The sequence below is a fragment of the Triticum urartu genome, chromosome 3, assembly GCF_003073215.2.
Source record: "Triticum urartu cultivar G1812 chromosome 3, Tu2.1, whole genome shotgun sequence".
In the NCBI taxonomy this organism is placed as follows: Eukaryota; Viridiplantae; Streptophyta; class Magnoliopsida; order Poales; family Poaceae; genus Triticum; species Triticum urartu.
Window position 1 is genome coordinate 472,077,334 of NC_053024.1, and position 16,408 is coordinate 472,093,741.

Consider the following 16,408-nt stretch of genomic DNA (forward strand, 5'->3'; position numbering starts at 1 on the left):
TCCATTCTCCTCAAACTAGATATATCCAAAGCCTTTGACTCAGTTTCTTGGAAATTTCTCCTAAAGTTACTCACTGCCCGCGGTTTTGGGTACATTTAAACGGATGGAATTGCCACCCTTCTTCGCACAAGCACCACCAAACTCCTTGTCAATGGTGAGCTAACCCAAAACATCATACATCGAAAAGGATTGAGACAAGGGGATCCATTGTCGCCACTTTTATTCGTCCTTGTAATGGATTGCCTTGCGCGGATCATGGACAGGGCCGACAACAATATAATCCTGTCCACACTGAACCCACAGTGTGTGAAATTTAGAGCTTCTCTGTATGTAGATGATGTGATCATCTTCTTAAAGCCACAGCTTGCTGACATGGAGGCCACTAGCCAGATCATGAGGCTGTTTGGAGAAGTAACATGACTGCACACGAACTTCAAAAAAGTAGTTTCTACCCAATTAGATGCGATGAGATCGATCTTGAAAGTTTGCAATCCACATTGGGTTGTTAGCTAGCGTCCTTCCCATGCAAATATCTAGGTATGCCATTATCCGACAGAAAACTCACGAAAACGAATTGCCAACCAATAATGGACAAGTTTGGCTTGGCGTGCGCTGGATGGAAAATTGGATGGATCAACATTGTCGGCAGTCTAACCTTGGTCTGGGTTGTCCTCTCGGCGTTATTAACCTTCTAGATGATCTCGATTGCTCAACCAAAGTGGCTGGACAAGATGGTGGACAAAATCAGAAGGCCTTTCCTCTGGACTGGTGAGAGCTCTGCAGTGGGTGGAAAATGCTTGGTCAGATGGTCACTGGTCTGTAGGCCACTGGAATTCGGAGGACTGGGAATTTCTAACTTATACATCCACAACATTGCTCTTCGCTTGCGATGGCTGTGGCAGCAAGCCACAATCCCGAACAGACCTTGGGATGGCCTACCCTTCCCCTCGGACAAGCTAACACGAAGGATATTTTAGGCAAGTACAGTGATCAACATAGGCAATGGTGAGAGCTTCAAATTTTGGCACAGCATTGGCACACTGGAATCATCCTCAAAGACGCAGCGCCCACCTATTCGCCCACAGCAGAGGATCCAAACTAACAATAAAAGCGGCGATGACCGGAAACCACTGGATTGACTGCATCAAGCCGAATCCTACGCTCGCCGTTCTTCAGGAATACCTTTGGATATGGAACCTACTCCAAGAGGTGCACCTACAGCCCCATACTTCAGATTCCATTTCTTGGAAATGGACGGCTGATGGCTCCTACTCAGCCAAGTCTGCATACCAAATGCTTTTCCAAGGACTGATCAGATCAAATTACAAGCAGCTTATCTGGGACTCCAGGACACTAGCAAAGTGTAAATTTCATGCTTGGTTAGGCATCCAAGGAAGGTGCAACACGGCTGATATACTTCTGAAGAAAGGTTGGCCTCACACACCCATATGCAAGTTATGCAACACCCAGCAAGAAACCGCCCTGCATTTGTTTTCCCAATGCAGTTACACTCGAATGATCTGGGAGGACATAATTCAGCGTTTCAGTGTTCCCATGGACTCGCCGATCAGCACTGAACCAAACCTCGATGACTGGTGGTTTAAATCAATCCAAAACAGGGCACCGGCCACAGCCACACAGATCTGCACCTTATTCATTTGTGCTTGGTGGAAGATATGGAAGGAACGGAACAATCGCATTTTCAAAAACAAGGCTTGCAACACTTCAGTGCTACTTACGAAAATTTGTAATGAGCTCAACTCTTGGAGAACCGCCGGCCTAGCTGGGGCAATGTGGATGCCACCTGATTAGAAAATAGCTTACATTACATAGACTTTTCCTTTCTTTCCTGTCTTTCTCTCTATTTTGCTTACACACCTGTAACTGCTACTGCCACTCTTGGCTCTTCCTCTTACTAAATGAAATCAGCACTGGCTGCTTTTCATAAAAAAAAAACATTCTTGCCGTGCTTTCTTCTTTTTCTAGGATTGTATATATATCAAAGAGATCTCAGGGTTCTTTCTGTAAAAGGGGCTTATGGGAGAGTTCATTTGTTTGCAATAACAGGAAAATTCTTGGTTCCCCTGCATCCCGCCCCAACGCCGCGTGTGCCAGGTCGGCGGCGTAGCCCATGTGGGCCTCCCACGTGCACGCTTCCGTCTTCACCCTCTCCTCTCCTCCCCTCCGCTCTCCAGCGATGAAGGAAAAGCAGAAGCTTCCTTTCCCCTCCACCCCGATATTCTCTTTCTCTGATAATAAAAAAAGAGACTGAAATTCAAACAAGCCACCGTTCATTCCCTCGTCTTCTCGAGTTCATCCGCCGAAACCCTTGCTCCCCAGGGGATTATGGAGGTCTAGGGCTCGGAATCCACCGGAGCGACCAAGCTTGGATTGGGGAGGACGGCCAGGGATGTCGGGGCCCGTCGACCGGTCCGGGAGGCCCGGTGAGTGCCGAGCGTTGCTTCCTTCAACTGCTTGCCCTTCGCGTTTTCTCCTCGGCGCTGCCCTTTCTTCGTGGCGTTCTCGCGCATCGATTCACTACCGTTATTTGCCAGTGCTTGCGAGAGATTATGGATTGGCTGCTTCCGTGGAGTCGAACAATTACTGTAGATGATTCCTCAAAAAAGAAATTACAGTTGATAACAAGATAATTTGCTCAAGATAATCTCCATAACTGTGATTTTGCTCTTGGATTCAGGGCCTGTACGTCTCATGCCTTTCTTCTGAGTGGAGTGTCCAATAACAGTAGTACAGAAAATACCAAATTACTAATTATGAATTATTTTTTTGCATATCTTGAGGATTTTTTTAATATTTCACTAATGTGATAGCAATTAATTAACTGTGAAGCATTACTAAGTGCTCAGTTCACGTATTGCCTTCTCCTTGTCAATACTATTACCACGCCAATAATTGCCCATTTCCATTTCAGTCAGAGAAGGAATGCTGAGATAATATTTGCAGGTGCAGGTTTTGAGGGCTTCACTCGTGATGATGAGAAGGAAGAGAGCAAATCCGATGAAGATAACTCCGAAGGTGACAACAAGGCCAAAAAGGGGTCCTTCAAGAAAAGAGCGATTAGTGCCGGAAATAAATTTAGGCGCTCCTTGAAGAGGAAGAGCAAAAAGAAGAGCGGCAATCTAGCCTCAATAGAGGATATAAGGGATGTGCAAGAGCTGGAAACTGTTGAAAGATTCCGCCTATGCTTGCTTGATGGGGGCTTGTTGCCAGAACGTCATGACGATTATCACACAATGTTAAGGTACCACATCTGCTGATCTGAAAGAATATTTGGGTTTCTTCTTTGGTAGATTACCTCCATTTCCAGCAAAAAAATCGCAAATAACATGCTGATTATATGTTTTAGTGTAAATTTCACCAAATTATATGGGTTTAGTATAGAGGCTGTCACAAAACTACATACATCAGAAAACTACATAGTTTTTGACAAGTTGTATAAAAAAACTACAAATTTAGGTTTTTAAAGTCCCATGGTTTGTGAAAATGCATCACTACATCTGGCTCTGGGTTACAACTAGGGCATGTTTGGTTACCTGCATCATTTTGGCCTCTTTGCATGTGTGGCCCGGTTCAGCATGCCTGAGCTAGTGCAGGCTTAAAACCATGTTCTGGGCCTAGTTTGAACAAGCATTCACACTACATTAAACTTTTTGGATCAAGGCAAGTGCTTCGTCGTGCGGGGGGTACTTGGCCACCACCTCTGCGCCGGAAAGGTTGAAGACGATCACCTTGAAGGTGTCCTCAGTCATCACCTAGCCGATCTGCGAAGCCGGCCCACCCCTGATCCATGGCTAGCCTCCTGTTGATCTCCTGGAGCTTGATCTTCGAGGTGCAGCCGGTGTTCTTCTTGACTGTTATGCAGGCAACCAAACACGCCCTTAGTCCCAAAATAGTTATTTCTGTCAAGCTGGTCTTTTTTTAGAAACCATATCTGATATTCACAGACAAGGAAAACAGTACAGTACAACAAAATATAGACAGGAAAACTAACAAGATCTCTAACTCCCTCCATCTTTTGCTAGAAAACCTGCACAAGCCTAAATCGCCTCCAGGAGACTTCCCCACCCACCCACCCAAAAAAAGATCTGGACATCCAGACCTGTGGGACGACACCCTCACTGGCTCTATGTCGACGCTGAAGACCGTGACAGGGAAGAAGCCAGACACTGCCGGAGGGTCTCATTTCCACGCAACAATGCCTCCACCGCAATAACACCAGTGCTCTGCTTGGACACCAAAATGTACACAAAACAAGGAACAAACAACAATCGCCTATAACGTCCCAGGAGCGGGTGGCTTTTGATATGTCTTCTAATGTAGTTTTTTAATTATAATTGGTATTTAAATCTCTTGTTTGTGATAGTTTGTACACTAAAGCTGTAGTTTGTTTCTTCTATTTTCATATATTCCTTCAAAATTAATGTTAAGAAGGAAATTCCAGTTTTGCTCATTTGTTTCAAGTTTTTTTGGATTGGTTCAATTTTATTTTTTTACACCTTCCATGTTTAGGTTCCTGAAAGCAAGAAAGTTTGATATTGAGAAAGCAAAGCATATGTGGTCAGAAATGCTTAGATGGAGGAATGCGTATGGGGTCGACAATATAGAGGTAAATCTAAAATTGGAACATACACCAAGAAAACAAGTGACGCTACTTACTTCACGTGACTTCTAAATTCTAATCTTGACCCTTGATACGTTAGGAATTTGACTACACTGAATTAAATGAAGTTAAGAAGTATTATCCACAATTTTACCATGGAGTGGATAAAGAGGGAAGGCCTGTCTATGTAGAACTAGTTGGAAAGGTTGATGCCAATAAACTAGTCAAAGTAACAACTCTTGACCGATACATAAAGTATCATGTGAAGGAGTTCGAGAGAAGTTTTCAGATGAGGTTTCCAGCTTGTTCCATAGCTGCAAAGAGGCACATAGACTCGTCTACAACTATTTTAGATGTGCAAGGGGTGGTATGTTTTCTTATGGCCAGGTTTGCTTTCAGTGAATCCAATTTTATGTGGTCATGGTAGTCAGTGACTTTGTTTCCATAATTCAGGGCTTAAAGAACTTCTCAAAAGATGCAAGGGAACTAATCATGCGACTGCAGAAGATTGACAATGATAACTATCCAGAGGTAGGTGATGCAATTATCCTGCTTTAATGATTTTCTAAATATTTACTATCTTCTGTTAATTAATAACCTTTTTCTCTATGTGCCCATTTGGTTTCTCTTTCAAATTGCATATGTAGCTAATTACTACTAATTCTGAATGTTTTTGCAGACATTGTGCCGCTTGTACATTATAAATGCTGGGCAGGGCTTCAAGATGTTATGGGGTACAATTAAATCATTTCTTGATCCACAGACTGCTTCGAAGATTCATGTAAGTATTGTAACTTTAACTGTATTTCTGCTTTCACTATCATTAGGGCACCTTTTTGTTCATTGATTGAACTCGTAAGTTTTACTGTGAGTAATGATTAGCTCATGTATCATCTCATCAAGGTTCTTGGAAGCAAGTACCAAAATAAGCTGCTTGAAATAATTGATGAAAGGTAATACCAAACTGTCAAACAATTATTCGTTACTTGCTAATTATGTGTTTGTACATACTGCTGTTCAGCTTCTGCCTAATTTGTTAGTATCATGTCCAGTGAACTGCCAGATTTTCTTGGAGGCAAATGCAGGTGTGAAGAGAGTGGAGGTTGCTCAAAATCAGACAAAGGTCCTTGGAAGGATCCTAACATAATAGAGGTTCCTCCTCGCACTCCTATTACTGGCTGTCCTGTTGTATATCACTAACATAATGTCTCTTCCATTTCTTATAGAGGGTCCTTAATGGTGAAGCAAATTATGGTCAACGAATTCTTGCCATATCAAGCACTGATGGGAATACAGTTTCTTATACTAAGCTTCATTCCTCAGCTGTAAGCACACGTTATTTGGATCATTTTGAATGACTAGATGTCTAGATCACCTTAAAATTTCATTACAAGCTTTATTTTGTTTTTTTGGATCAGAAAAAAACCAGTGATGCCTCAGCCGAATCTACATCTGATGTAGAAGATATTACGTCTCCTGATGCTCCACTGGATGCCATTGTGAACCCTGATTTGACCCTTCATGAGGCAAGTATTTTTTTTGGAAATGGAGGCATGCCCCCGGCCTCTGCATCATGACGATGCATGCAGCCATCTTATTAAAAAGTCTCGAAGTAGCACAAAGTCGTTAAAGTATTACAGCTCGCAAAAGGAGCGGGAAAATAAAAGGAAAGTACATGCTCAAGATCACAACCGGTATGGCAATGTAAAGGACAAGCTCCCTAGACTCCTATCCTATTATGCGATCACCATCCGAACCGGTTGAATATAGCCCGTGCTACCATCTCCCACTGGTTGCACTCAGTAACCAAAGGCTCCCTGGAGTGCATAGGAGTGAGTAAGGACCACGTACGGATCCACGCGGTAGCTCTGAAGATAACCTGCAAGAAAGTTAAAGTATGTTGTCTGTTAAAAATCATATCATTCCTGCAATTCCATATAGCCCATATGAGCGTACATATTCCAATCCGGATACGAGCCGCGGTAATAGTCTCAACCCCGGCTAACCACGTTCCAAACAACGATGCAATGTCAACTGGAGGACTAATGTTAAAGGCTATATGAATCATTCGCCAAAGCAATTTGGCAAGTGGGCACTCTAAGAATAAGTGTTGTATTATTTCATCATGATCACAAAAAACAACAACGTGAACTACCTACCCACCGCCTCTTTATTAAATTATCTTTCGTGAGGATCACTTGCTTGTGGACGAACCACATAAAGATTTTAATACGCAAGGGAACCTTAACCTTCCAAATATGTAGCGATCCTTCATGAGGCAAGTATATATCCGTTTTGAGCGTAACCCAGTTCAAGATATTAACCAATGCTACCACTAGAAGTACGTAAGTTTTGGCTATGTGCATCGTATGATGCAGAGGCCGGGGTTATCCCCTTCTCGGAAAAAAAAGCGCAAATTTTATGTTCAACTGGCAAAATATGATATAATTTATCATGTTCATTTTGTCTTTCAAGCTTCAACTACCCGAGACTAAGTTGTAGCAGTCTACTATCTGAAACTGTGATAATAAGTGGAGAAGTGCCTTTTGGGTTCCTGCGAGATTCTTAATTTGTGGCTTTCATTTTTTTCCATTATTTTTTCGTGGTCAGTATGCTTATTGATTAATGTAGCCTACTTGCAGCCAAAATCTTCAGGACATGCTTCAACTTCTGGTACTGCTCCTGTCGTAGAGGAAAGCGTCCCCACTGTTGTTGACAAGCTTGTGGATGATGTGTGCAACAGTCCAAGAGCCACTTCAGTGGCTTCTACCTCAGGTTTTTATGTATTGCTATCACTCTTAACGTTACCGTGACTTATGGCCATATTGTACAGAATAACTAGAAACATACTCACTGCATAATGAACCTTCTAGCACAGAACATTCTTTCAGGAGTAGAGTATGTTATTAAAAGAGCTCCACTATGATGGTTGATGAGCTTAACGGATTTATACTGACTAGTTTTGTTGCATGCTTCACCCAGGTTCATTCTCCTTGAGAAATATACGTATGGCATTGGGAGTGCTACGAACTCAGATTGTTACTTGTCTGACAGTTTTTATTATGAGCCTCTTTATGGTGATCCGTTCTGCCCCAAGCAGAATATCTGAAAGGTTCTCAAGACAGTCCATTGCCTGTGATCACAATTGTGGGGAATTTCCCCAAAATTTGGAGTTTAAGGTACCGTATGTGTTAAGACAGCTTCGTGAACTGGAGGAGAAGGTGGTTGTACTTGAAGCAAAACCATCTCAAATGCCACTTGAGAAAGAGGAAGTGCTCAATACAGCTGTTTGCCGTGTCGATGCATTGGAAGCTGAGCTGATTTCTACAAAGAAGGTACCTCCGGTTCAATATATCAAGTGCATATCCTTATTTTTTTGCGGGGGTAGTTTTATAACAATTGTTGAGGTTAGTGCCTGTAACATTTGACCCAATTTTATGATTTCCACGACAAGCATGAGAAACACCATCATGCATGCCTCTGACCATTCATTTTCCGTAGTATTTTCCTCTGTTAACATTTGTTTCTCTTCCTCTCATAGTATATGATTGCTCTCCATTGACCCTTGTTTCTCTTTCTCGCATGTCCAGGTGCTCTATGAGACATTGATAAGGCAGGACGAGCTGCTTGCATATATTGAAAAGCAGGACAAAAACAAATTCCCGGTATGTTCTCCCCTATTGTTTGTTCGTCCCCTTTTAAGCTTGGGAAGGGCGCGTTCTTGGTGCTTAGCCCTTCTAGTCCATACTGTGACTCCATCCATTAATTTGCAGAAGAAGAGGTTCTGCTTCTAAGTGCTGGAGTACGCTCTCAACTATTTATTTTCCTTCAAGACGGGTATTCTTCTTGCCAAATTGGATGCATATATTTGTAATATGTTTGTGTGTAAAGTTCTGTAAGTGTATATCACGAATAGAAGGGCAGGCGAGCATTTTGCCACGTCTTTGATGTTCCACTGCTGAGTACTTATATTGTTGATGCCTGGAACATATTTCGAGTCCAGAGAAGCAAAGTGTACAGTACAGAGTTTATAGAAATACAAAGGGTGTAGCGTACAGAATTCGCCGTGTCCGGTTGAGAAAGACCTTTTCTTCTCGTCCATCTAATTTTGTTGTTGAGCGTTGAATTTGGTGGCCTGAAGAACACCGGCATCGATGCAGCTCCAATGTTAGTGATCGCGTTGATCCGTCGGAGTCTTGAGACGAAAGCAGCCCAACTTGAGACGGCGGCGTATGTGATTCTAGCTGGACCTGGGAGTACGTTACTCACCTACGCCGTCCGTTGTTAGCCGTATTGTAGTGGGAATGGGACGCTGGCTCGTAAGTCGTGCCGTCGTACAGCGGCCGGTGGTGGCGTCCGTTTTGCCCGTGGGAAAAGTTGGATGCGTCTCGTCTCGAGAGAGCATCGTGTTCTTGTGCCAGTGTAGTGTACTCCTTCCCTTTGGAAATACTTGTCTTAGAAATTGTTGTATCTAGAACTAAAACACTTGAGAGTTGGAGACGTCTCTCGGACCAAATCATGAGGCAGGAAAAAACTTTGTACTGTTTCGCTTCTGTGATTATGTCATCCATCTCTTGACCTAACAAATTGGTGCAAATGAAAATACTCCTACTCTGCTAAAAAGGGGACTCTGCATGCAACTATGCAAGCCAACGGCAGACACCGATCCAATGCGATTCTGGTTTGACTGCATGCCTGTTTGCTATCAGCCCGCTGACGAGTGTGCGTTTCCTCGGTGCATATTCCGCCATGAGCACAGTGGATGGCCGGAGGTAGAGCCACCCGGTTGTGCTGCCCGGGGACACCATCATCGTGCACGTATGGCGTCAGACAGGCCAATCAGGGCACAGGCGCAGCAGCCACACGACCGTCCCCGTCTCGTCGAGCGGGCGATTGGTTGATTTGCTCGGCTTGGTTCCAGTGGAGCGCAGGTGGCTCGTAGGATTTGACCCGCCCGATTCTGCCACTTCGCGCCCAAATTGCAGCGACAGGAGGTATTGCCTCTTCCACATTCGACGCTTCCAAATCGAGCTCGCCGTGCCCTTTCCCTGTTCGGGCGTCACGCTTTGACCGGAGACGTCACGGGTGGCCGTCGGGAAGGCGGCCGGCAGTGCGACGTGTACGAACGAGCTGGTTTACATGCACAGGTCACATGCAACACGTGAGTAGTTCGAGATACGACATCCCCACTTGGGATTTAGGGACCGTTTGGTTTTCAGCTACACCTTATCACACCTCAAGTTATGCAAATTTGATCAAGTCAGAGCATCTATAGCTTGACAAATCCGATTCTGCCCGTGAACGTGACCGGGCGCGTCTGTGGACAGTGGCCGGTCACGTCTCAAATTAGCTATTCTGTATCCGAATCTCTCATATTTCTATTCCCAGATCCATAGAAAAGCATGCAAAAGAAATCTTACGTACTACATAATACATACTATCCTAGCTAATCTTTGTCGTTGGAGATGTCCACAACGTCAATGTCGGGCGCTGGGTGGACGAGCGCATAGGAGGGCCCCGGCTCCTCCTCCTCCTGCTCGACCTCATTCATGTAGGCGAACATCTCCTCCTCCCCTATGGTGTGCTGCACTTCCATCTCCTGCCGGCGGCGGCATCTCACCTCCGCATCTGACTCCGAGCGGAGGGAATCTCGGATGGCCTTCTGATTTGCCTATAGATCCGCGTCCCCCACATCCTCCTCCGGCTCCTCCTCCTCCTCCTCAACCTCCAACTCCTCCTCCGGATCCACTGCATACGGAGGTAGCTTCGTGGCGATCCGGGCTTCGCGCCTTGTCTGGATCTGCTCAAGGAGCTACAGCAGGCGCTCCGGCATTAGAACTGGGTGGCTCCTTATCCGATGGTGTGGGGGCATGGCTACTAAGTGGTGGTGGACGAGGAGTGGAAAGTGACGGCGGCGACGGACGTGCGGAGGAAAATGTGGACGGGTAGGGTTTCGGTGCCGGCGGTCGGCTTAAATAGCCAGGCTAGGAATTACATGGCCCGCCAGAGCGGCGCCACACGGCGACATCGGTCCGACGAAGGAGATGAGCTTCAGACCATCGGCTTTTTGGACAATTCCGCGTGGGACCCCGACGTCAGTCCACGTGGCAGGCGCGCCCAGACGCCCCCATATCTGCCCCATATTTGAGCTGGATATGACGGGTGCCGGTCAGTTCGGCGTTTGAGACCCGTTTGAGGCGTCCGGCTGGGTCGAAATTTTGTGACAGGTCAGTCCCCCAGATGTTTGAGGCGGGTTTGAGATGCCCCGCTGTAGATGCTCTTAGCCAAAGAAGTATTTTATTAGCAATATGTCCCACATGTTATTCACACAAAAAGTGTGGCAAAATCCCTAAGGCAAGCCACAGTGTGACTAAAACTTTGAGCATCCAAAATAATAAGGCAAGTGTGGCAAAAATAATGTGATAACATATGGTAAAGATAGTCACAAACCAAACAGGCTTGTAGTGCACCTGTACTTGTGATGCTAACGATGCACCAGATACATTCCCGCAGTTGTATGGTATTTTCTTTTCTCAAACAGTCTGGTCCAAACATTTGCCAGAATTCTTGCAGTACAGTTCCCCCACACAAGGTCACTTTTCTCGGCGAGGAACCTTTACAAAGTTAATTACAGTAGTTTGCATGGCTGCTAGCGCATGATGCAAATCTCTGTCAACTAGGGAATTGACGTGACACGCGAAGGAAAAGAGGAACATGCTAAAAACCATCCGTTTCCAGTGGGCATGACTGTAGCCCACTTGTTTTTCTCCTACTAGAGCAGTGTAGTGAAGGGAACGGGAGGACACCAGCTGAATGGAGCACTTGCATATTCACCACACCGAGCTGTCAAAACAGAAACATACTTATATAATCGGGTGTCCCCTAGATTCAGATTCTGAAACCGGCATCGGCACAAGATCGAGAGTTGTTGCATGTCTTGCTCACAGATCTCATGTACCTGGACTTGATATGTGGAGGTCGTGACGTTGTGGCTGTAATGACAGGCCCTGCTGATGGTCCAGCTTAACTGCCAGTGGTGACAGAATACATGAATGGAAGGAAATTGACGCTAAAATGTTCTGATGCTTTTCAAGTGGCCAAGGACTGTGGTAGCCTACTGCTAGGATGCCTGATGTCACGATTCACGAATAAAGGAAGTGGAGTATTTTGAATTGTACTTTGGACATATGCTCCTCAGCTCTGAGGTCATGAAACATACATAGACTTCTTTTTTTGTGCAAATGTCATGAAACATGCATAGACTTTTTCTTGCGCAGATGAAACAAACATATACTGAATGGCCGGTTAGCCTATGCAACTGAGGGAAGAGCTTGTGAGAACATCTCTAACACCGTCCATCAAAATAGACACGCAAAACATCCGTGGACACGTCTTGATGTGTCCGCGAACAACGCTAGCAAGAGACGGACGGCCATCCAACGGTGTCCCACGTCTTGCTCTTGAACGGACGTGGGTAGGTCCGTGTCCCACCTCCGACGCTTTCTCACCGAAGTCTGCTGCCTAGCCACCGACATAGGTGAGGTCGATGATTGACGTGGATGGTCTGACCTCGTGGTCATTGCTGTCTGACGAGAACGATGTGGAGCTGCCGACCTTGGCAGCGTTCTTGTTTGCCTAAACCGCGATCTGTTCAACGGAAGGTCGCGCTCCACCTTCATGACGCTAAGATGTCAACGCTTGCGGCATATGGTGCGGGCGCTACGCACAAACTCGTATAGCGCCGACTGCTCATTGACGCAACCCAGATTCTTCATGATCATGGCGACGGGGGCCTGCTCACCGAAGGTATGTCCCTCTACGGGCATGTGCTACTTGAGGAGCTGCAGATTGTACCGATGCTCCTCCTGCAACATCCAAAACGCAGAAATCGACTTCGCAGCGGCGGACCGGAGCAGGTGCCTTGACCGCCGCACCGGTGTGAATGATGTGCCATTCGGCCGGCATGTGCCAGTGACCAATCACGTCCGCTCTGAATCGATATGAATGCGGCTTGGAGTGGAGTAGCGGTTGGAATGGAAAGAGATAAATGATTTTGTGTGGGTCTATGGTGCTGGAGCCCATAAACCTCCTTCAGATTTGCCTCGGGTTGGAAGAATTCGGACGTGCCCTATTTGTGAATGTTTGATGGACAATGTTGGAAGGCATAAAGTGTCTCAACAATTCAGACATTTACGAATGGTTCAATGTATAGTGTTAGAGATGCCCTGAAAAGCTTGTCTAAGGGGAGAAACACAGCCTGGTCAAGAATTTCACCGTTAACACTTTTTGACGCAATATTGTGGCCAAGCACGAGACGAACAAAAAAGAATGAAACAAAAAGAAAGAAAAAACAATGAGAGCTGACACAGCCAATGATTTGCTACAGACCACCGTGATGCACAATCGAAACACTTTCACTCAAGGAGGCAACCTCTGTGGGGCTATCTCACAATCTTATATCGTTCAACCTATAGAAATTATAGGATAGCTGAATATTGTGTTGTTTTATGTTGTTGTATTGATCTGACCCTCGTAGGGGTATATATAAAAATACAACGTGAACGAAACTTGGAGTAGAAGACAAGTCATAGTTTGCTTAAACTATCCTATCTCTATCTCTTTATCTCTACACAATTGTACTTCTAACATTCCCCCTCAGTCATAGCGGGAGTGGAGCGCACGACTGCGACTGAATTTGAAGTCTCGCGCTTCTGCCGTCTTCTCCGCTGCGCCATCATCACTGTAACTCTGATGGCTGATGGGTCGGCACCTAGGGCGGTGACTGCGTCCCTTCTGATCCCTTCCATGTCTTCTCCTCTATTCCCTCCCGCAGTCATAGCGGGAGTGTCGTGGACGCAAGTGACGACGCGGATACTGTTGACTGGAGTTGTTGCCGATGAGTTGTTGTAGACTAGCCATCAATGTCGATGTCGAGGTACCCGATCATGATGATGTAGCCGTGGTCGAGGTAGTCGTGGTCGATGGTGTAGTCGTCATGGATGATGAAGCCGCACAAAGTTGGAGGCGCAAAAAATTGCTCTATGTTGTAGATAACGGAGTTGCAGTCGTGGACGATGCACCTTGCGGATGTCAGAGGGTGTCGTCGGCGATGAGTCCACCGGTTTTGCCAGGACCAAAGGAAATCCATTGAACACACATCGGTTTTGCCAGAACCGTGTGGCCATGTTGGGGTCGTCACTATAGTGACGCCGTGTTGATGCAGTTGTACCGTCGTGGATGACGCGGTCGATGCGTCGTCGTGACACAGTCATTGTCGTCATCGAGATTGCGTCTTGCAGAAAAGTCTGTCAGAGGATGCTAAGTGTTCATCTTGTGGACGAGGCGGCGGCGGTGTATTGACAATGATGGTTATGAAGACCACGTTGATGAAGACCTTGACGATGAAGTTATGCTTGGTGTTGGCAGGAAGAACTTGCTGATGATGCGCGGTTGTCCGGGATGCCAATGCAGATCGCGAGAGTATTCGCTTGATGCAGGCTTCCCTGGCCTGAAGTCGATGCTACGGTTCGATTAGATCGAACTCACCGCCACCAGATCGGATAGCTGCCGTCGTGCGTGCGCATGGGTGCCGCTGCGGACCGGGCGAGTAGCCGGTCTTGCCGCAGTCCGGATGCGCGTGTGGCGTCTACTGATGAACGATGGCTAGAAGCCCGTCGTGCCCTGCAACTTGCAGAGGAAGATCCGTGCATCCATCTATGAAGATTTCTTGCCGGATAAGAGGGTCGTAGAATTTATTTGGTGGCTAATGAAAAAACTGATCTAATGGAATTTCTACTTTGAAGAATTTATCTAATCTAATCTACGGAACCAATCTGATCTTTGATCGATTGGCCACCGCGCCCCCGAGGAGAGGAGATTAATCTCTCCGGGGGCGGCGCGTTGGGAAAGTGGTGGAAAGTTCTAGGATCGGCGTCGTGAGACTAACCGCTCTAATACCATGTAGAAATTATAGGATGGCTGAATATTGTGTTGTTCTATGTTGTTGTATTGATCTGACCTTTATAGAGGTATATATAAGAGTACAACGTGAACGAAACTTGGAGTAGAAGACAAGTCATAGTTTGCTTAAATTATCCTATCTCTATCTCTATCTCTACACAATTGTACTTCTAACAACCGTGTATTTGATTCGGTTGTTGCTTTATATAAAATAGGGCGAAAGCTTGTTTCGAGAGGCAGCCCCACCACCGCTGTCGGCAGAGCAGGCTTTGCTCGTCGGCGTCAGCGGTGAGATAATGACCGGAGGAACTACCTTTAAATTTCTCATTGTATCTTTTTTCTTAATGTACTTTAAAAACAAACAGTCCCTCTCTTGAAATTTAATACTCCTACTGTAATTTCTTTATCACTACTTAGCAAGTTCAGACTTTAATCATCGCATTTCCTTAACATAATATTCCCTGTACATTCATGTATTCATCTATTATTTTACATCGGAGAACCGTCAGAAAGATATTCAGAGCCCCTAGAACCTAATTATATATTATACTGCGCATGCATAAGCATAAAGTCGTAAAATATTCCCGGTAATTGTGAGCCAACAGAATGTGTGGAAACCAGAAAACTAGGACCGCGTAATCAGATTCATTCAAGAACGGCTTAGCCCCAAGGGCCGTTATACACTGGTCAAAAAGAGAATGAAATGGAGGGAGCAGGTGCCTTTGAATATATTCATAGCACCCGCGTAACACTACAAAATTTCAAATATGCATCGAGAAGCTTTGCTTGTACTATCGCCAATTGATCCGAGCACTACAGTGGAATCACAAAAAGAACACCAACCTCTAACTTGCACTAACCCAAAGCATTTATAAAAAGACGACGCATATACTTTTTCACATGCTCTTGCCATTTTGGTATCTTTTATGTGCCAAGTTGGTACAAGTACCGATAAATAGCAGGATCCTGTTTCGGATTAGTATATTTTGTGACAATTGTGCTGAGTTATGTCCAACAAGTTGTTTACCAATGACTGAAGAATATAAACTTCCTACCTATGATCGTCATCAATTCAATTACAATCGAATAGGTTTAAGTTGATTACCAATTTACAAAGGGAGATTACACAATTCAAACTATTAGGAATTTGACTGAAAGTAAAACAGGCGAAGATAAATCGCTGAATTGAAGATCGGTTATGATTATTAAACTTGTTTTTTCCCTATTTGCTATGAAAAACTCTAATGATTCTTTAAGAATAACTATAAAGAAGAAATAAGTACATGTTATTTTGCGACTAGATTTTATTATTATTTATGCTTCTTGTTAAACACTACTTCTTTTGTAATGTGTCCGGATTACAAAAATCAAGTTCAAATGCCCCCCCCCTCCCTCTCTCTCTAGCTTAAGGTTTAAATATTCCAGTATGTATTATGGTTCGCTTCTATGCAATTAGGTAAGTTTAATGTCATATATCTATTGTTAATAAAAGTTGCAACGCAAAATTTGAGGAAACTATATGTTTATCCGTGACCGAAGGATATACAATTTTACCCATGACCGTCATGAATTGATTTATAATCAGGTTTAACTTGGTTACCAATCTACATAATGGGAGATCACACGGTTCAAACAATTATGAATTCAACTGAAAGTAAAATAGGTGAAGATAAATCTCCAAATTCAAGCACGTTTACCAACTACTAAACTTAGACTTTTTTCCCTTTACTATGAAAATCTAATGGTTTTTTACTAATAAATATAAAGAAAAATAAATCACTTGAACTTATTTTTGCGACTACATTTATTATTATTTATATTTCTTTT

At 44.7% G+C, this 16,408-nt stretch overlaps 1 protein-coding gene across 4 annotated transcripts; it reads left to right on the plus strand.

Annotated features, from left to right (window-relative positions):
• The first annotated feature begins 2,163 nt into the window (after positions 1 to 2,163).
• LOC125544423 (phosphatidylinositol/phosphatidylcholine transfer protein SFH8-like) lies at positions 2,164 to 8,681 on the plus strand. Of its 4 annotated transcripts, none has more exons than XM_048708116.1 (14): positions 2,164 to 2,444; positions 2,965 to 3,262; positions 4,531 to 4,627; positions 4,722 to 4,988; positions 5,075 to 5,152; positions 5,301 to 5,402; positions 5,525 to 5,574; positions 5,662 to 5,773; positions 5,848 to 5,946; positions 6,040 to 6,147; positions 7,264 to 7,396; positions 7,604 to 7,956; positions 8,212 to 8,286; positions 8,395 to 8,681. In XM_048708116.1, the coding sequence occupies exons 1-14, from the start codon at positions 2,411 to 2,413 to the stop codon at positions 8,413 to 8,415; spliced, it is 1,827 nt and encodes a 608-aa protein (XP_048564073.1). In that variant the 5' UTR covers positions 2,164 to 2,410; the 3' UTR covers positions 8,416 to 8,681. The 4 variants fall into 4 exon arrangements, with proteins under 4 accessions (XP_048564073.1, XP_048564075.1, XP_048564074.1 ...); XM_048708118.1 differs by having other exon boundaries at positions 5,674 to 5,773; XM_048708117.1 differs by having other exon boundaries at positions 2,166 to 2,444; positions 2,971 to 3,262.
• The last annotated feature ends 7,727 nt before the right edge of the window (positions 8,682 to 16,408 follow it).

What these genes read in the sequence shown, in the direction of transcription:
- LOC125544423 (XM_048708116.1), top strand. Translation starts at nt 2,411, where the DNA reads ATGTCGGGGCCCGTCGACCGGTCCGGGAGGCCCG. An exon ending in ACAATGATAACTATCCAGAG is followed by an intron (nt 5,153 to 5,300) that starts GTAGGTGATGCA and finishes ATGTTTTTGCAG; the next exon opens with ACATTGTGCCGCTTGTACAT. An exon ending in AGGATCCTAACATAATAGAG is followed by an intron (nt 5,774 to 5,847) that starts GTTCCTCCTCGC and finishes CATTTCTTATAG; the next exon opens with AGGGTCCTTAATGGTGAAGC.